This window comes from Augochlora pura, chromosome 5, assembly GCF_028453695.1.
Source record: "Augochlora pura isolate Apur16 chromosome 5, APUR_v2.2.1, whole genome shotgun sequence".
NCBI lineage: Eukaryota > Metazoa > Arthropoda > Insecta > Hymenoptera > Halictidae > Augochlora > Augochlora pura.
In genome coordinates, this window is record NC_135776.1 from 2,658,236 (window position 1) to 2,679,617 (window position 21,382).

General features: G+C 50.5%; 1 protein-coding gene across 4 annotated transcripts in view; it reads left to right on the forward strand.

The window, feature by feature from the left end:
• Ed (hemicentin protein echinoid) overlaps positions 1-21,382 on the forward strand; it is a 101,726-nt gene that overhangs the window by 57,785 nt on the left and 22,559 nt on the right. Inside the window, exon 1 of one of the 4 annotated variants that reach the window (XM_078180245.1) lies at positions 19,378-20,198. The exons of the other annotated variants lie outside the window; for them this stretch is intronic. Coding sequence (XP_078036371.1) covers positions 20,129-20,198 — 70 coding nt within the window. The 5' untranslated portion in view covers positions 19,378-20,128. Of the gene's footprint in view, positions 1-19,377; positions 20,199-21,382 lie in introns of those variants that run through there. 4 annotated transcript variants of the gene reach the window in all.

Consider the following 21,382-nt stretch of genomic DNA (forward strand, 5'->3'; position numbering starts at 1 on the left):
TTCTCTCACCTTCGAATACCTCGTAGTTTTACGTCAGTCCCTCTTCCAGCCTCTTTCTCCTTAGCTTCGAGTCTCTCTCTCTCTTTTTGTCTCTCTCTCTCTTTAGCTTCGAGTCTCTCTCTCTCTCACATGGAACCTCTTTCTTTTTAGCTTCGAGTCTCTCTCTCTCATTGATCCTCTTTCTCTTTAGCTTCGACTCTCTCTCTCTCTCTCACACATGGAACCTCTTTCTTTTTAGCTTCGAGTCTCTCTCTCTCATTGATCCTCTTTCTCTTTAGCTTTGAGTCTCTCTCTCTCTCTCTCTCTCATTGATTCTCTTTCTTTTTAGCTTCGAGTCTCTCTCCCTCTCTCATTGATAATCTTTCTCTGCGTAGCTCTCTCCCCCCGATCTCTCGTCGTCAGCCGCCAGCGATCTCTCTCGCTGCATTTCGATTTCGTGATCACCGGCCACGTAACCATGTAACCATGTAAATGAGTCACGCGGCTCGCGCTCTGGATATCGAGCAGCGTAGAATCGGATTAATAGGGTCGCTCGGCGCAGAATGCTCGATTGAGAAAGCGTTCTGATGAAACGAGTGCCAGATGATGAACCACCTTCGGTGATTTTACGGGAACGCGACGAGCAGCCGCGTATGTATGTACGTATACTCCACGACACGACCATAGAGAAATCTGCTGCCTCCGCATGCCTCGATTACTCACGTTTTTCTCGGATTTCATTTTCGAGCGATGTTATTGCGAAAGACGGGAACAAGGAAAAATACTCGAGCGTCCCCCGGCAAGTGTCCCAGAAACTCGGAAGAATATTACGTAGGACAGAAATAACGAACCGTGGAACAATGATCGAAAACTCTCGATAGAACAGTGGCGACGAACGAGACGTAGACAAATCCATGAAATTCGAGCTGCTAGAAGTGGAGACCGTGCAAGAAGACAGAGAGAGAGAGAGAGAGAGGCAAGAGTTGCGAGCGGTTAAAGCGCAATTTCGCCGGACTGTCGACCGGGAAAGTGCGGAGTCCCCGCACGTCGATTCCCGGACGTTTAATTTCACCGGGACGATTACATATTCCAAACTAGCTGCGAAACATTCGCCGGAGATCGTCGCCTCCCTAAATCAACGGGGGAGGGAGCAAGTTCGGACGGCAGCTCGGTTTCGCGCCGCGCCGCTGGAAAGTTGGTCCGCGGGGACCCGTTCAGCATTTAAATGGCCGGACTCTTAGCTATTTGCGGTTGGTAGCGGGCCCCGAAAACTGCTGGCTAGAGTCGACGTGGACAACGGTGGACGCGCGCGCGCGCACGGTCAACGTCGGACCGGAATAGGCAAGCGGCCGAACCGAGTCTCGCCGAGCATGTAGAAACGCGGTACGGCTCCCAGGTGGGAGGGGAACGGTGTACGCTATACACCTAGCCGGCTTCGAGTGACGCGAATTCGAGGATCGCGTCGCATAAACAGCGGAATCGAATTTAATTCCGCGCTCCGGCAATCGAGCCAGACCGGAGCGCGTAGTTCAGCGCCGGCCGTGGAGCGATCAAATGGAGAAACTTCGCCCGTAGTTTTCCGTAGTATCGCGCAATGGGTCTTCCGATAAGGGAGCGAGGTCGGCTGCCGAGCCACCGCCACCCGCGCGCGTCGTCCCCTAACTGCCGTCGAGAACGAGCGACGACGCGCGGTGGTCGATAACCATTAAGAATCTCGCGAAATTTTCGGACGAACGACTTTTTACTTGGGCCATTGTTTCGCCGGCTCGCGCATCGATCCGCGGTTCGATCGGGCGATGGCTCGGGCTGGCTGCAATGCGACGAGTTTTGCCGCGTTCGCGACAATGGGTATCCACACTGGGTTCAAATTAAAGTAAATTAAAATTGATTTCCATATGTATAGAAATATATAGGTCATATGAAATGAAGATACAATAGATCAGAGAGGTTATGTTGAATTTTTTTTGTTTTAGCGGAGGATCAAACAAGGAATTAGGAACAAATAAGTGTTCGCCAATGCAGCATAAAAGGAGTCGCAGCGCAAAGGGGTTAAATATCGCAGAGATCTCCGTTGTACACAGAACGATCTTCGTCCCAGTTTCGTCGAAAAATCGAGCACCGCGCGACGCATTAACGCTCGCGAGACGGTCGCGTCGTCGTCGTGCTCTCGCCCGTGAAACTAACCCCCCGGCAGGAAACGGGAGCCGGTCGTAAATCTGCTGCGGAGTCCGCCCGGTGATCGAGTGAACCGCCGGGAGAGAACGGTTCCGAAAAAAACCCGCAAAAAGACAATGTTTCGACGGAGGACGGAAAGAAATCCGCGAGTTTCGGCGGCGGGGACTCCGGGCCGGCGGCGGCGGCGTTGTCGCCAGGATACATGGCAGCCGGAGAGGCGATTTATCATCGAGAAACCGCGCGAGGGAAAATCCCGGCACCCTCCCCCCTCACCCTCCTGCTATCGCCGGAATATCTCGTCGAACCGTCGGACGATCGATTTCGATTGGAAAACGCGCGACACGGCGGCGCGTCGCTCGCGCTGCGGCCGCTTTTCCGTCCCCGCGATCCCCCCCACCCTCCGCCGCCGAGACCTCTGTACAAGTATCCTGCGAAACTCTCTACGCGCGAGAAGTTCCAGCCGGGCACCTGTTGCACGGATTTCCGCCACGTTTTCCGCGCGCGCGCGCGCGCGGGCGCGGCGTTCCTTCGGGACGACACGACGCGTCGCGGCGAAACAGAAATATAAAATTGAATTATTCTATTCCATTAGACATTAATTATCTAATCTTTAATTTCAATTCTTATTTTGATATTGATAATCCAATCTATTAGACGTAATATTCTATTAGAAATTGAAATTTCTTAAAACGTTCCAATGTGCAATTTAAATATTTATTCCGTTTGGAAGACATTTCTTTCGCTGTTTCGCGAAGCTTTGATATATTTTCCAAGCGAGACTTTTTTCATGCGGTCGCTTTCTACCGCATAAAAAAATATTTTCTGTAATATGTTGCGAGAGATTATTTCTTATAGCTATTTATGAAGTTTCTTTCTTTTTTTACTGTATATAGGAGATAAAAGAGTGTCAACCATTGTTTAGACAGGGCAGAATAATTTTTCTCGAAACCCGCTGATATTTTCTCACATAGAAAAAAGATTGGAATAATTGCAAAGAGTAACCCGAAGATAGAACTCCATTGTTCTGGGACGTGACGCGACGCGGATGAGAAACACGCGGATGCGGCCAGCGATTAGAACTCGGGATTCCGGCGGGACCTTGGCGCGGTCTCGTCGCTGATTCTGCCTCGGCGCTGTTCGACGACCAAGGATCGCGAGAGATATGAGTCGACGCGTTTACGTAACCGCGCCGGGAAAGACGCGCGAGAAAGTCTACAGGTGCGCGTAACGAGCTGCGAAATCGTGCGGTTTCATCTTGGAAGAAGACGCGACGCCACCAGACGGGAGACCGTTTTTCTTGTATCCTCGCTGTCGCGATTCGTCCGCGAAGGAATTTTTCTTCGAAACTCCTTCCATTCGGCCGGTACAAATCATCGCTGCAATATTTATCCAATGAGCCATATTAAATTTATTTCATCTCTCACGAGAGCATCTTAACACGTGTCATCAAAGTTCGGAACTATTAAAAATAATGCAACATTGATTTGCCATGAAAATTGATAGTTCCCTATTTCTTCGCGAGCGTCGTTTCTAAAAATTGTACAAAAAATATCGAATGGAAATAGAACAGTCAAATTTTCCTCGCGTAGGATTAATCGGCGGGCCCTGAATTTTCCGAAGTTGTTTCGCGCCGAGATTAATGGCGGACCGCGGATAAGGTAAAACTGTCATTAATCTCGGCGGAAACGGCGCGTTTTCTTACGGTCAGCGTGGAACAAGAAAGCTTGTTAGCACGGCGATTCCCATCGATTAAACCGTATCGATTGCAAAAGCCAAGGGGGTCGGCTCGAAACGAGTGCAGCGGCGTGTGCAGTCGGAATGGGTCAGCGCCGCCGCGGCCACGCAACCGAGACCATCGGTCAGCAGAGTGCCCCTCCCCCCCGTCAGCTAACAGAAACTTCCGATTCCGCGCGTTGTTCGGGATTTCGCGGGACATTTGTTAACGCCCGGCCGAATAAATTAATAGAATTCGCTTAGAACGAATATGCGGCGCGCGTATGATTTCGGGCGACGGTAAAACTAGGAAATCTGAAATTGCATGGTTGCACCGGGCTGCATCGGTACCGTGCGCGTGCGTGTGTGTGGCCCCTGGCCGACACCGACCGGGGTAACGTATAGCCGACAATCAGCTTTTTCACTGGCCAACAACGCCGCTCGTTACCCGCAAAATTAAACCGCATCGATCACGCGTGCACACTCGTTAATAGTTATTCACGTGCGCCGCGCCGCCGCTCCCCGTAATTCTCCACATAATCATCCCCGTCGCGACGACGTCGACGACGCCGCCGCCGCCGCCGTTTGCCGGGATCGCGAAATAAATCATACGTTGCCGTTTCTATTACAGTTTGTCGAATTAAAAAACACGCTTGTCGCACCGTCGCGTATTTTTGGATCGCGCCGTGTCGCGCTATTATTCCCGCGCACTCGGGGATTCAGACACTTGCTCGGGAATAGTGAAACAGCTCCGCCGTGCGGTATTTCGAGACCGATTTTGTCGGATTCGTTTCGCGGCAAATCCAGTCGTGTTTCTCGGCGAACATTATAGCAAATTCAGATCGTAGTTATTTACTTTCCAGTCTTTTTCGCGCAACGAACTTTATACATACCAAACGAGACATAATACATTCATGCGTGCTCGTTCATTTTCGAGTATAACAATTTACCGTGTTTTATTCTTTAAAAAAACTTTCAGCACCGACTGACAGACGCAGTTTAACCCTTTGCAGTGCAGAGGCGACTCTGACGCCTATTTGTAATAAGAAATAATTTTTATCATAGTTTTTATATTTAGAAAATTGTTAAGAGCTGTTAACTGTCGCACAAATCACAAAATTTAATTCCGTGTTATAATATCTTGGATTTCCACTTAAAATGGCACCGACTGCGAATTGTTAAGTTCAGGCAACGCGTTCGCTATTCTGTCGGCGTGAATCCGAGCGGAATTTATACGTGTCCGCGGCTGTTTTTTTCGAACGCGGCGAAAGGGTTCGGCGGAGAGCACGGACGGCGGCGAAAAGCTCGCAGAAACGAATCCAATCAGCGGGCGTTCAAGTGTTCCGTGAAGTTTCGGGGATCGGGAAGCGTTAATTCGTCGCGCTCGTAAATATCCCCGTCGCCTCGTTACATACCGACGCGACGGACCGTCAAAACAGCGACGTTCGCGTGGGCGCGCGTCGCGTTCGAGTCACGTTCGACCGCTCTTCAGGAGCTGGAAAACATCGAAGGGAGTGAGCGAAAGGGGACGCGTAGAGCACGCAGGCACGCAGCGAGCACTTCGGCGTCGTCGTTCGTTCGTCCGTCGTCGTTCCCTGTGCGTGTCGCGTTCCCCCGTTGTTTCGTGGTGCATCGCGCGTACGAGAACACACCGGGGGGACACGTGATACGAGGCTCCGGCTACGTGTCCCACGCTCCTTGCTCGGGCCCGGGCGTACATTGTTTCACGCGAGGACGAGTCGCCGTGGCTCTCGGATGCCCGACTGCGGGACCATTATGCCGGCCCTCTCGCTCCTCGGTTTTATTAAGCGGCCGACCTCGGAGATTCATTTCACCGGATAGATTTACGGCAAATCGTCGCTTCAACCCTTTGTCCGCCGTTTTATCGATACGCCGCGTCGCTTCGCGAGAAACACACGACCTCGATCTCCGCCATTCAACGATCCTCGTCGCACCGCGTTTCACGGCGAAACCCGTCCGTTGGACTCGAGCTCCGTTCGATCCAAATCGATCGATCCGCTTCTAAGGAATTAAGAAACGGCCGCTGAAAGATTCCGCGAAATGTGCTGTAATTTACTAGGCCGTGGATGTCGTGCGTCTACGGAGGGGATTGTATATTTTAAAATAGCAGAGGAATTGAAATAATTCATGTATTATTTTAATCGGAAGTATATTATTGGGTTATGTAACAGCACATCAATGGGGAATCTGCAAGATCTTAAACCCTTGCGCTACGATCTCTTTCACGCTGCGTCATTAGTACTTATTTCTATCCTTAAAGTATTAAGGATAGGATAGTATAAAAGATAGTCCTTTAATAGGATCATTTTTGTCTTTTGTATTGCCTTTATTTACTTCCGTTTCTAGACTTGTTACGTACGTGTTGTAACAATTTTAATGGTGCCTCGAAATCACCACGAGTGCAAGGGGTTAATAATACACTATATTTATATTTATACTATATTTTTACAATATTAATATTATACAAGGGGTCAATGAAGCATCAACACCGTCACCGGAAATCTGTCTAAAGAAGCTACAGGAAGGGTGTCGTCGCGTCAATGTCTGCGAGATCACGGCCGAAACGAGTACACTCTCGAAACGTCTGGACTAGGTGCGAGATACAAATCTGTCCGTGGCCTAGTAATAATAAACCCGGCGTGAATCGGCTCGTGGAGGGGAGAGGTGCGAGAGGCAGAGCTTCGGAGACGTTTAGAAAAAGCAATCGAGGAAAGATAAACGAGGCGGGAAAACTGGCGAGCGATACCACGGACAGAGAGGGGAGGGGGGGGGGGGGGCAAGGGAGCGCGCAAGAACGAACACGACGCGACCCCTTATCGCGACGAGGCCGGATAGAAGAAGCTTGCGTTATCTCCGGCCGTACGCGCGAGCAGACTTTGCCTCTCCTCGGAGCCAGATAGACCGAGAGAGAGAGAGAGAGAGAGGGAGAAAAAGAGAGGAGGAGCGAGGAGATTCGAGCAGAGAGATTTCCGTAGTCGATCGCTTGACACCTCTTAATTGCTTCGATTCTTCTAACGCCCCGTTCCATTCCGGCTCGCGCCGATCTATCCGCGGCGGAATGGGATCCTTCTCCTCTCCCGAGGAATCCTGGTTAAGGAACAGGGGGGTTGGGGGTGGTACCCTGGTCGAGAATAAATCCGTGCGCCGCACGGTTCAACAACGCGAGATCCGCGCCACGGCAATCCCTGTTGACCTCGCCACAGTGCTCAGGTGGAAAAGAAACAACCTGTTAATCGAGAGGAGACCCACTCTTTGATCATTTTCTTTGACGCGTAGAGCGAGCACAGTGGTCTCGCGCGGTAACTGGACTGCGCTCGATAATCTTCCGCGGAAGCGTTCTTCCTCGTGATCTCGCTCCAACGACCGTCGTTGATCCTTGTTCTAGATCGCCGATACACCACGGCCGCGTCGCGATCGACTCTGCATTTTTTGACCCGCCGGCTTTTCGCGCGACGATTAACCCCGCGACGTGTCATTAGCTGCACGGCTGCAGGTCTTGTGCAAAAAACAGTGCTGGATTAGAAATTAATTTTCCACGAGGAAAATTTTATACTTCAGCCGGGTTTTTTTATTTTATCCCTTCTTACGCGACGTTATTATTACTTTTACTATTCCAGCGACTTTGCTCTTTTTAGTTATTTAAAAATTCAAAACTGGTTACATATTTCCTCTGTTGCCATGATTTTTAACCGGAATAATACGGGGGTCTTAAAAATATAAACTTGAACACGTAACCCTTGACCGGTATTTTTCGTCAACCTAACTCGCGTGTGCATTCTTCTTTGTGCCGAAAGGCCCTTTGACCCTTAATGCATTTGACCACAAAAATCAGAGCGAAAGGAGTCTCATAGCTTCCCGCTAATCGGTGGTACAATATCCGGCTATCCGACAATGATCGCTGAATTCTTTTTACGAGAAGGCTCGCTGATCTACGAGGGGTGATCTCCGCAGCGGAAGCGGATCGTCGACGAAAACGTCTCGCTTCCGCGTCCGACGGGTATCCCGTCGGTTTCTCGGCTGCGATTTTCCACGGTTCGATCGATCGATAAACCGGGGGATCGATCGACGGGAAGAATTTCGCGACAGTGTTTCGGTCCGGCCGACGCGGCGTTCCCGTATCTCCCGGATGCCATGACGCGAACAGAGTTAAATTTAGCTCCTCGTATCGTCTCTTAGGAAGCGTTGAACCCAAGACCTTTCCAGCCTCTCCCTTTCTCTCTCGCTTCTCTCTCCCTGTCCCTCTTTCTCTCACCCTCTCTCTTTCTCTCTCACTCCCTCTCGTTCTCTCTCACCATCTCTCACTCACTCTCTCGTTCTCTTTCTCTCCTTCTCTCTCTCTCTCTCTCTCTCTCTGGCTTCTCTCGCGCGCCCTCTCGATGTTCCGTCTCTCTCTCTGTCTTCTCTCTTCAGCGATCTTTCCGTTCCCTGGCCGGTCGCGCTCTCGTCCTCGGCCCTCCGGCCTCCCTTGCAGCTCACCGTGCGCGCCTACAAATATAGTCCGTTCGCAGCCGCGCGATTCGCGCGCTTCTCCCTCGGCGAGACCGCCGGCCAACGGTGTTATTACCGCGAATAACAGAAGCCTCGCTGATATCCGGATCCTGTTTTAACGAGCTTCCTTTCTTCGCGAGGATACGACACCTTGTCCCGCGGGATTCAACGCGCCGAGTCTGAATTGATCCATTCTCTCGCCTGTCTCACAATTCCACCGCGGATCTTTCCGTTCCGCGCGGATCCGCTTTACGCGGACGAAGGATAAAATATTCGAGCGGGACGTGCCCGTTCGGATGATTAAGTGAGATTGATCTGAATAATGGGATTCAATTGTTTAATTATTTTGCGGATAATTCGCTTTGCTGGAATAAGGAAATATTTTTAATAGATATTTTGATATTTTTTGGTGAAAGAAATGAAGTAGGATAAATATAAATGAATGTAATAAAATTACGATAAATATAAGTTAAGAATCTGAGATTGATCTGATTAATGAAATTCAATTATTTCATTATTTTCCGGATACTAATTTGCTTTGCAGGAGTAAGGAAATATTATTTTTAATACCTTGCTATTTTTTATTCGGAGAAATAAAATAGAATAAATTTAAATAAAAGTAGTAAGACTACAATCTATATCAATTAAGATATTTTTAAATACCTGATTAATTTATCAAATAGACGCAAAAATCGTACAAATTGAATAGAGGGACTTGGTGATTTTGTCTTATAAATTAAAAAATATATCAGTACTGCGTTATCCAGGTAATGCTATTTGCTAAAAAATAGTAGAATACACCTCCAAATCGTATTCAATAAAAATGTCCGAGCACCGAACTAGGACAGCGATGTAAAAATTTGAAAACGAAGCGAACGGCGCGCCGCAATTTCTTTCTGCGAAAGTAACCGACTGTTCGTATTTTTGATGACTCGAGTCTCCGGCACATAAAAGAGTGGTCATCCGCGAAGTATTAATAGGCCGACGCGTTGCGGTCGAGTTCGCCAACAAATATAGAGTCGGTCGATTCGCGCGCTTTTCCCTCGGCGGACCTACGGCCGAACGGTGTTATTACGCCGAATAACAGAAGCGCCGCTGATATCCGGGGGCCGCTCCTGTTTTAACGAGCCGGCACGTGTTCGCTCTTATCGGGACCGGCGCGGCCCTAGCCAGTTTTCCATCCGCTTCGTTTACATTTCTCGGCCGTTTCGTAAACGCTAGGCCAAACCACGCGCGCGCCCTCCCCCCCTTTTATGGATAAATATTGAGCGCGACTTTCGATCCCTTCTAAAAACAGTTCTCCCTCGCTCTCTCTCTCTCTCTCGCTCTCTCTCTCTGCTCCTCCGCTACCACCCGATCTCTGTATTAACTCTCGGCCACCGGATGTTATCGGATCATCGCCGCGCGCGCGCGCGCTCGCCGCCGAATCGCGCGAGTCATTTATTATCCGCGTAGCCGGCCCCCGCGGTTAGCCCGACAAAAGTTTCCCGATATCCGGGCCGCCGCGCGATCCCTTCGACGACTCTGGAATTTCGTTATTTCGCGTTCCGATAGAGAGAGGTCCTGATTGAAGTCCCCGGGTTATTGCTTCGGAAACGAACCAACGGCGAAGGAATATCCTGGAAATGTTAGATTAATCGGCGGCCGCCCGGCGAAAACCGTCCTGCTGTGCACGGACGGCTTTTTCGGGAAGATATAATCCGCGGATATCGCGGCGTTCATGGCAGATCCATTTCACTGTAAAGACTCTCGCTATATAGGAAGTCTAATTTTAATTGAGACCCAAAATATTTTTTCAAAATAGCGTCTCTATTTTAACACGTTGACGCCGGCTTGACCCACCGATGGGTCAATTATTGTAGTAAATAGATACTACAATATAGGTTTATGTTTTTTTATCTGTATAAATTCAATATTATAAACTTAACCCTCTTAGAGCCGAGCAAAAAAGCCGTGTTTCTAGGGTTTGGAAAAAGGCTCATGAAAACCAAACGAAAAGCAATATTTACATGATTCAAAAGGCAGTGTATTAAGGACGAAATTGAGAATGAAACAGTGGCGCCAATTTTTCTATATTCATTTAATTTTCGTAAATTTCGGGCGCTGACTCACGGAGAAAATTGTGAACATCGACGCTGGCGTTAAATAACCCGGTGCGTTTTGCAAATTAAAGAATACATATTTGCGACTCTCGCAATAGTTAACAGACTCTTAACAATTTCTTGTATGTAAGTAAATTTGATCCAAATGAGTTCGAAACGTGGCACGATCATTTTCAACGACGCCTTAGAGGCGCCGTCCGACCGCAAAGGGTTAAAAGGTCCCAGCGGGCTGTAAATAAATAACGTGATACTTCAGCGATTAGGAACTGCCACGATTCAAGTGGCGAACGCTTCAAATAAATTTCCCATAGAAACGGGACTTTCACATGGCCGGTCATGATTTAGGGGATTCTCGGACAATCTCCGCACTGTGTCTAGCCGGTGCCTGAATGAAAGTCGTTCTTTTCCGGAGGGCTGGGGCCAACCCCGTCAGAAGAGGCCGACGGAGTAAGGTTACGAGATCGGGCCCGACATTCCACCGCGAGCCGACCGTGGTCCGCGACGACGACGACGACGACAGGCTGCGGGAATGCTCAGCATCGCGGGCGGCGATAAGCGCGGTCTGCTCTCGCGTCGAGTGTTTTTTGTCGCCGATCCGTCTTGTTGCTCGTTACAACGACGCCGAAATGAAAGAGCCTCTTGTTCCGTGGACGAGCCCCGGGGGCCATACGGTTTCGCTCAGGCCTCCTTGGTTTTTCCAACGAGAAACCGGCGACGGTGACGCGACGGGTGGCGACGGAACGAGGCCGACGACCAAGTCCACGCACCGTGAACAAAACCGTATTCCCCGCCCAATATCGGTATATAGCGACGCGCCTAGCGGTAAACACGCGTGTCCGATCTACGCTCTCTCTCTCTCTTTCTCTTTCTCTCTCTCTCTTTTTCTCTCTTTTTCGTTCTCTGTTCCTCTCGCGGTAGCATCGCTGCACGAGAGGCCACGCATTCGAGTAGGTGGACGACCAGGGGAATCAGGAATTCCAAGGTCGACGAAAGGCGGGACCACGGTAGCCAGGGAAAGCGGTCTCTCTCGCGGCCCCCGCGTGGGCGTGGGTGCGTCCCATCACGCGAGCATCCATAGACACGGACGCGCTTGCTCGGCTCTCTGGGCCTAGTCCAATTCCAGTCGATTCCTTCGCGATAAATAAAATAACCCTCTCGCAGTCCACGCACGATGGAGCGGTCCGCGAACCCCGAGCAAAAATCGATTAATAACGTTTCATCGATGACGTTGATTAACTGCTTCAACCACCCTGGGCCATTTTTGCGACCGTGAAATCGATGATGTTCGCCAGCAATCTCGGCTTTATTTATTAACTATTCGGAACACTTCAAATTATTCCTTATAAATCTGTTAGACTTCTCTTCGCTTATAGAACTAATCGCGTCTTATTGCATCGCGAAATAATTGTTTAATAATGAAAGAAGGTAATAATAATTTCCTTCGGTTTTTCAACTTTGGCCAATAAAATTTATTCTGCATTCATTATTACACTTGTATAGTATATTTAACCCCTTGCACTATAATAACGAGTCAAACTCGCGGTAAAGATTTTCTTTTAATTATTAATTTCTTCTACGTCCATAGAAACGAAGGTATCCAGAGACGATACAGGAATAAAAATTGTCTTTCCTGATCAGACTAAAAAAGAAATTGTCTTTCCTAATAGGATCAATTATTAAGTTCGAATAAGTGCTAATCGTCACAGCTTGATAATAACAATAGTGTGCAAGGGGTTGATTCGGCTTTTTAACCGGACGCGGAGTTAGACAGTTGAATGGGGGGCGAGTGGCGTTAACATATCGACTAGTTGGCCGATATTATCGCCGGACACCAGCTACGTCATAGCTGTCGGATGAGTCGCGGGACAAATTGCTCCGCGAAACAGTGGCCAATCCCGAAATTAGCGGAGCCACTTATAATCTCGAATTCGGAAATCGTGGAACATTGGAAATTATCGACGGGAGCGCGTAGAGATGGTCGGAGATACGTAATCCGAACGTCCGCGTGGTACATCGAGTAAGCAATTTGTATCCGAGGCGATTCCCGGAGCCGAGAGTAGGAAGGCGCGCAACCGTGGATGGTACACCATGGAAGGCTCACCATGGAAGGTACATCGTCCGAGGCAGAAGGAACGTCGGAGGCGTACGAGAGGGTCGGACCGGTTCAGCGTACGAGCCAGTTGCCTATTGTAGAGGTAGAAACAAAGGGAATCTTTCAGCGTCGGTTGTTGCCGGCGCAAGGAGCCGAATGAGAGAGAGAGAGAGAGAGAGAGTAGGCTCTCTCGGAGGTTGCTCCGCTAGCTATTAGACCTGGGAAGCCTGTTAATATCAAACAGCGACAGCGCAATCGATTCGGACCGGTCAATACGTTTGGATCTGGTCCGGCCATTCAGCGACTATGCGTTTAGGTATAATGACGTGCTCTCTCCGGAGAGGGAGAGAAGGAGGACCGGAGCACGATTACATCGGACCTTTGAGAGATTAGAAGCACAGAGAGAGAGAGAGAGAGAGAGCGGTCCTGGTTTAGGAACGTTTCTTCCCCCGTAATTTTCCTCGACGAGCGAACACCGCGGCACTCGATTCGAGCGTTCGCCGTCTTTATGCCCTGGCCTCTCGAGTATTCCGCGAACGCCGATGCGGGGGTGGTGGGCTCCTCCGGGCGCGTTGCATCTCGAGAGGGGCTCTCGAGAACGTTCGGGCCTGGCGCCGTTCGAGTGGATCGCCGAGAGACGATCGCGGCTCCCTCCCTCTCTCTCTCTCTCTCTCTCTCGTTCGAGTCCGATACATCGACCTCCTTATCAATCCGTCAACCTCGCCTCGGTCTCGGACTAATCACGGCGCGGGCGGGCAGCGCGTGTGCGGCTCAATATTTGCTCGTCGTCACCCGCGAGCCAAACGGCAACGGTGGCTGCGGCAACTGCAGCGGGGGTGGCATGCGATCCCGGGAACAAAGGCCCGGCGCCCGATAACGCACGTGCTAGAACGGTAACGGTTAAGAAAGTCGAACACAGCCGAGGCATTCGTTGGTTCGTGGCACGGTGCGCACAGGGGCCGGGGACTATCGCGGGGCCCGATCCGTGCGGCGTTGCCGGCTCTCTCGCGGGGCCTGTTGACGCCGTTGCGAGATCGAGAGGCGGCGTTGTCGGCGCGCTGCGGCTGCGTTGCGAGTTGCTCGCGAGCCGTTTACGTTGCGGAGACCGGGGCCCAGGTACGGCGAGAAGGCGAGGGGACCGCAGAGAGAACGGGACGGAGAAAAGAACCTGGCGAGATTCGAACCAGCGAGGTAGTGGAACGCGTGGAAGCGAGACCGTACGGGGGTAGGACAGAGAAAGGAGAAGAAGGGGTCGGAGCTCTCGGTCACCGGCACGACCGTAGGACGTAACCGCGGTTCAACAGCGTTGCCGCTTCCTAGGTAATTCCCTGGCAGAGCGGTGTTCTCGGGGTCCGAGGCCGGGCTGTTGCCTCTGCCGATCCTCCCGATTCTCTCGTTTCGGGGACCATCTGCTCGCCCTCCGGGCCTTTGAATCTTTAATGGCTCGCGTGACTGGCCGGGATGCTGCGCGCCTACCGCTCTCCTGCCGTCGTCCAAGCTTTTTCTGACGGTCTCAACCTTGCTCTCTCTCCGTGCCTCATCGCTCGCGTGTCCCGACCATTTTCGCTCTTACAATGCCCCTGCGCGATTATGCCGCGGCTCTCTCTCTCTCACTCTCTCTACATACATACGACGACGGCTTCCTGCGACACCTTGCCCCCTTCGCGATTCACCGCAGACCCTGGCTTTATTCACCGGCTCGCCACGATAGGGACCAAATTGATCCGTCTCCATTTTATTTCCTCTCCCCCGTGCACGCTGGCTTTCTTCGAGAGAAACGAACGCGGGATAGTATGCGTGGAGGTGGGTTTCTGTTTGCGACGATTGTCCCTAGTCGTTCACTGTCTTTAAACCTCTTAGGCACGGCTGCATTTTGCGCGAATAAAGTTTCTCATAACTAAATTACCATTTTTCTTAATATATATTTCTTCCGTATATAATTACGTATATTCTTTTCTTCGTATATTCTTCGTATATTACGTATATTCCTCTCGCATTCGAATCTACTTTCGTGAGAGAGAGAGAGGGGGTGAGAGATAAAGAGAGAAGGCGAGCAAGGCGTCGGGGAGGCAGGGTCGGCCGCGCGAAGGAGGAGCCGAGGATAGGAAGAAAACGGCGACGTGGCCGGGCCTCGTCGAAGGTATTCGAGGCGTCCGATGGTCTTTCAATCGACTGGCCGGAAGTTGTAGGGCGCGCGGGGTAGCAAGCCGGGGCCCCTGCGGAACGGCGAGAATCGAGGCGCAATTATCGCGACCGCAATTATTTCGACGATTCCGAGCGGCTTATCCCGGGCGAAACGTTTTCCGCGTTTCCGTCCGGAGGGTACGGCGGGGTTCGTTAACGGGCCACGAACGGGAATCGTTACCGTTTAATTAAGCGCATTTTCGAAGCGTTCCCGCAGCCGGACCGCTCCTGCGGCCCCCGCGCCGTCGCCGCGCCCGCCACGCCGGCCAATTGTCCGGCGGTTCGATTTTTTTAAAACGGCCGATCGAACCGTCGAACATCGGCCTGCGACGCGACCAGCCGTGTCGTCCCGCGCGCCGGCTTTCCTCTTCGCTGATCTCGCTTCGAGGTCCGCTTGTCCTCGAGAACCCGGCTTCGATTTCGTTTCGTGCGTCTTCCTCCCTTGGATCCACCTCGTCTTGGGTCCGCCTTCTCTTTCTCTGCATTCTGTCGTCGCCTCTCCCTCTCTCCCTCTCTCTCTCTCTCTCCCTTTCACGAGCCTTCGAGTGCACGTTTCATTGTTAGAAAGCCAGCCAAAAGCGTTCGGCTTTCGTGCAGACAAGTTTATACAAATCGTAGCGTAAAACTCTGATTCGTCAATGTCTTATGACCGTAGAACCAACATGGATGGATCCACATGTTATTAAATTATCCTGTTGCTTCTATAGTCTACGAAACAGGAATAAAATAACATCTTTCCATTTTTCAGTTATAGCCAATAGAATTTATTCTCCGTTTATTATTACATTATATGATATATTATATTATTGTATTTATTATATATTATATTATTATATCGGTTTCCTGGAAACTAAAAATTCTAAATTCGTGCGCGCCTGTATAATTGTGGGACCTGGCGTAACCGGAGAGCCAAGCGGAAGTGCGGGGTCGGGGGTGCGTCGATTTTCACGGGTGCCATCTGTCCCGGGCACCTTTCGTCTAGAAACGCTCTCCTACGCGCTTCGGATCTTTCTTCCTAGGAAAATAGGGGGACGAGAGAGCCGCGTTGCGAGAGAGGGCAGATGGTCGGAGAGGCTCCGAGCAGGTAGCGGAGAGGACGAGAGCCGGGCTGGAAAGGCGCGATCACGGAGGAATGGACACCTGCTGCACCTAGGTGTCCTTCGACCGTCGAACAACCACCGGTCGTTCCTTCTTCTCCCCTCCGGCGTCCTCCGTTCCCCTGCCTCCACGAATTCTTACCGGGCACGACTCGGGAATTAAAGAGCTGCCCGTGGCACGCCACCCCTGCTGAAAAAGCTATTCCACCGCTTTTCGCCGAGCTTTTCGCGCGGCTCGTGCGCACTCGGAAAATTGGACGATTCGAATGATTTTCGAATTGCTTCGCGGCAGCCGTAACCACCGGCATAGCCCATGCATGGACAATGAGCCAGCGAAAGTGTCAATGTACAATTTCATGGCTACTGGTCTCGCAACGCGAGCCTCGGTACCACGGCACCGTCATTATTTCGCGCAACCTCCGTGTCTTTCGTTGAAGGTATCCACGTACTAATGCCTTGTAGACTCTGATTGCCGGTACACGACGTCGTTATTTCAGTTTTTTCCACCCTTTTAGATTCCTCTGACAACTTCCCCTAGGATCTCTTCTATTTTGGAAGATCAGCTGTCGCGTAATTTTTCAACAGATTGATTAATAGACTGTGAAATTTTATGCAAAATACATAGGAGACGGGCACAAGTTTTTGCACTTCCTTGAATAATTCTCATAATTTCAAAGTGGTACAGGAACATTCTTAATACCTCCTGATATTCTCACCTATCCATTTTGCGATCCAGTCATTAACTGGCACTGCTATTACCATCGTTGTTAGTCTTATTATTCTGCTCGCCGTTATTACAGTCTTTGTGACGGGATCCAGCCCGTTTACTCGACAACTTGATCAATTGATTCGTCCAAAGCACGCGAAGCATTTTTTCGAAAATTCATCGGCCCTTTCGGCGAGGTCTTTTCTGGGCCCGGTTGCCCGGAAAAATTGCCGGGGGTCGGAACAAGAGTCTTCGCCGTCGAGAAAGCTCGGCGTTGCGGCAGCCGGCCGCGCGGCGAAGGTTTCGGCAAGTCCCATGGGCCTAGCCCGCGGCGGCAAGAACCACCTGCCGCAGAGGTCGGTGGGGGCAAGCTGTTCTCGCGCGTCCTGCCTCTCTTCCAAGCGTTCGTCCGACGTCCCCGGTCCGCCCCGTCGCCCGCGCTCCGGCCGGCTCTCTCTCTCTTCCGCCCTCTTCCTCCTCAGGTACCCGTCTTCATCATATCTTACCGTTCCACCCCGGTCCTCGCCGCGGCGCCCCTCGCCCGAACGTGTTCTCCGCTCGTCTTCCGTCCCGGCTACGCCACCTTCGCCTACCATCACCGCCATCGCACCATCGTACCTCACGGCTTCGGTCCGACGACCGTGCATCACGCCGACCGGTTGTATACAGGGTGTCCCGAAACCAAACGCCGCCTCTCGGGGCACGCATCGAGGAAAACTACGCTCCCGTGCGAGGGAACGCTCGCATATGGCCCCCCACTCCTCTTCTCGTCGAACTTGGAACGCGAAAAGACGAGCCGAGTTTTTGTCGCGAGGATGCAGTGTCAGCTGCGCGAAGGTAGAGACCCTGACGAAGTGCATTTGCAAACGAGCGTTCGATTCTCGTGCGCAGGAAAACTTCACCAGAAGTAGACCTTGACGAATGCGTTTGATATTGGCTGCGGAACGATTGGGTGGCGATGGCGCCGATAAACGCATTTGCATTGTTTCGGAGGATCGTGAACGAGCACTGAAAACAGGCGGTCGTTATTCTAATTTTTATAATATTGCATTGGCAACTATGCTATCGAATCCAAAAATTTCATACCAACATTTTAACACTGCAATTTTGTGTAACATTACAATTTTATTACTAAATTTATACTAGACCAGGCATTAAAAATTAAATACAGTAAAAAAAATATTTTGGTGATGAGAACGAATTTTTGACTTTTCTTTGTGATGCAAATGGGTTAATTGCCAGCCCAATAATTTTCTATAATTTATCCAGTAAATTCCAACGAGAAGCATCCGTATGGTTCAACACAATTTTCATTTTTAAAATTATCAAATCGAAAAATTGACTGCCGATGTCAGAGTGTATCTCTTCGTCCAGGTGTCTCGACGGTAGCTAAACAGGTTAGCAAACCTCCGTCGTTAAAGCGTTTCGTAAATTCGTAAAATACAGTTTTCACAAAGGGTTGGCGGCCCCTACCAGCCCCGCGAACGTAACAAGAGCCCTGCCGAGGCGTAATAAAATTTAGTCTGATTTTCTTCCGCCGTAAATTAGCGTCTCGAGCAGAGGCGGGGATTTGCATAAACGTTGGCCCGGTCCGGTGATTACGCCGCGGTGGTAACCGGGCGACGATGGTAACGTGCTTCCCCGCGGCGTGCTCCGACGATTTTTCCTGTAATCGATACAACGATTGTTAGCGATCTGTAATTGCGACGGGAACGATTACAGCTGCAGTTGCGGTCGGTAATTAGAGGAACCGAGTTGTAATCGAATTAACAATCACATTTCAATCCTCGTCATTAGCGGCACTATCGAATTACAATTTTCGACGAATAATCCGCGACTCCGACCGCGTCCCCCACCCCCCTCCCGGCAACAAATATCGCAAAATTCCAGTCTTTTGTGTCCGTACGCGAAACAGCTTTCTCCGTGGGTTCGATCGAGAAAATGATCGTGCATGTGCGAACGCGTGATTTTTGCTTCGTAATTAATGATGCCGTATTAATTTGCGAAACACGGATCGGGCCGCGCGTATATCGGATCCCCATTCGCCGGACTTTTTAATTAAAAAGTTTGTTTTTCCTTAAAAACGATAACATTTCCCGTTCGATCATTAAGAGCATAATAAATATGGTAAATAATCGGAAAATCATTGGGCGCATATGGCAAAGAAGAAAAGCGGTCGTCGGGGGCTCTCTCGAGGATCCCGAAATGCTTGTTTAAATACTTTCTCCTGCGAGGCGAACGCCGGTATATACTCTCGATCGATGCCCTGTGCAACAGCAAATATTATGCAGTGGCAAATACCAATCAAAATTCTTACGGGGTCGAGAACCCACCCCTCGGAGATCGAGGGTTAATTGGCCCCGATAAACTCGTAAAACTTGTCCCGGTAACCCGAACACACGGTGAACAATGAGGCGAAATCAATAATCTCGCGCTTCGAACTTATTTTTCCCGTGGAAAAAAAAACAATCCGTCGCCGTCAGGTATCCTGTTCGCGTACTTGGCCGGAAGGGGTGGATGAGGGGCATGTGAAGTGCGTGGGCCGTACTCTCGTGTGTCCACCATAATTATACACGACCTTTATTTCCATCGGTATCGCGGGTTTCGCAATTGCGTGCATGAACGCAAATATAAACACGCCGACCGCGTTAAATACCCCGAAGCCGATGCGGCCCGCTTTTCCGTCCACCCAGTATAAGCCTCCGGCTCGCCGTTAATGCCCGGAGTGGGGACCGCGGCGGACTGGGGAGAGAAGCCGACGGTGGGGGGTAGGAGCGAGCTACGCGACCCCAAGCTCAGTCGTCGCGCGACCCTCGTCGAGTGCGTTTCGTGTCAGTGTTCCTCGAGTTATTTTTTCGGGTCCGGAGAGCCAGCTGCTCTCCGCATTGCAACGGAGAGTGTGCATCAACGACAGCAGAGGTCGGTCACGGCGCCGCTGAATATCGTCTACGATTCACGTAAAAAATCATCCGTAACCGATCTTCGGTTCGCTCGCCGAGGAGAAACGATCGCAAAGTGTTCGCTGGCCTAAAGGTGTGCTGAGGATCCGAGAGGGGCGCGTGTTGCGCGCGTAACAGCCGCGCCGAACAAAGGACGGCTGCAACGTGGCGTTTCGAAACCGCGCGCGAAGCTTCCGCTCGTGAAACACTCCTGCGAGGAGAGAGAGAGAGAAAGAGAGATAGAGTTCTCTTTTGTCGAGGATCGTAATATACGGTTGTAACAGTGCGAGCAGGATCGTCGTAGATCGGTGCCAGTGCGAGACATGGGACGCTCGATCCATCGGGTGGACCGCGGAACACGCGACAGTGCAAGGAGATCGCGGTAATCGGCGACGATCGTGGAATTCGGTCGCGGAGTAACCCATGAGGTTTGGTGGTAACACGAGCGAGTTAAAGGATCCGCGTGTGTCAGTGTCGAAGATCCGACGGACTTGCAACGAGGATGGCTGCGAGTCGCGGGCAGTAGCGATCGAGACGGGATCGATCGGTGAAAGTCGCGCCCGAGCGCGATAGACCAGCAAGGCGATCCAAGGCAAACGGTTGTCCCGATCGGCTGACGATCTGACGGTCCGATGGATAGGATCCGGATCGACAGGCCGGCCACGGCCATCGTCGCCGTTTTCATGGTGATTCTCAGCCCCGGTGAGTAGAGTTGGTAGACGACTTCGGGACCGCCAAGTTCTCGGTCGCGTTTCCGCTCGAAAACGCGAGCCTTGCGGGACGGTTTCGGGTTCCGCCACGGCTTTTGTCTTCCGGAAATGCCAGCCTCTCCTCGTCGTCGCGCCAGATCCAACCATCCTTGATCTCTGGATCGTCTCCACCGGCGGTATCTCGCTGCCATCTTGATCTAGGGTTACAAACTTTTCGAACGCGTGTCACGGGATTCGCCACGGCGAAATTCCAGTAATTTAACCAGCGACGTTTCTATGCTTTGTGCAATATTCCCCATGTTCGTTGCGACAAATGGAATTTTATTTTGTCGAGACGGTCTGGAATATTTTAACTTTTTCTGCGCGGCGACGTATGCAGAAATAACTTTCTTTTTGCGAGAGCCATCTGTTTGGAAAATTGAAATTACTTTTGCAACGACCGTGTAATTTCAGTAGAATTTGTAAACGATATTACGACAATTTAATATAATAACTCGCGAAGGAGCAGGTGAAGGAATAAAAACCGTGTTTATTTAAAATATTAAGAGTATAAATTGTACTCGATTGCTGTCGAATCGACGCGTTTCATCTACCGTATAATGGACGCACGGAATTCAAAGTCCAGTGATTTGTCGTTTCTAAACATCGGTTTGTTAACTATGTTGTAGTAAACGTCACACGATCGACGTAGCTAAATTGAATTATTAACGGGGTACCTATTGAATTTCACAAGCGGGTCAACGTTGGTCTAAACGAAATAGGTCAAAAAATACCAATTTAGCAAATAAAGATTAGTATTGATTCGGCTGCGGCTGCCGGACGATGCGTCCTCGTATTTGTCGATTCGAACATCCGATTTCGTTATAATAATAAATTTAATCGTGGTAAAATTACTCGTTGTAGAAACCTACTCGTGGTAGTAAATTTATTCATAGTAGTAATTTTATTCATAGTAGTAAATCTACTCATAGTAGTAAATCTCATAATGGTAGAGACTTACTCATCGTACTAGAAATCTACACATGGTAGTAGACCTATTCATTTACATCATACTACTAGACACGGTAAATAGGTTAAGCATCGATACCGGTTTGGCCGCAGCGGGGACCCACTTAACGTCGAGAGTCGAAAGTTCGTTTCGTTTTTGAGATCGCCACGAAAAGCCAAAAGCGAACG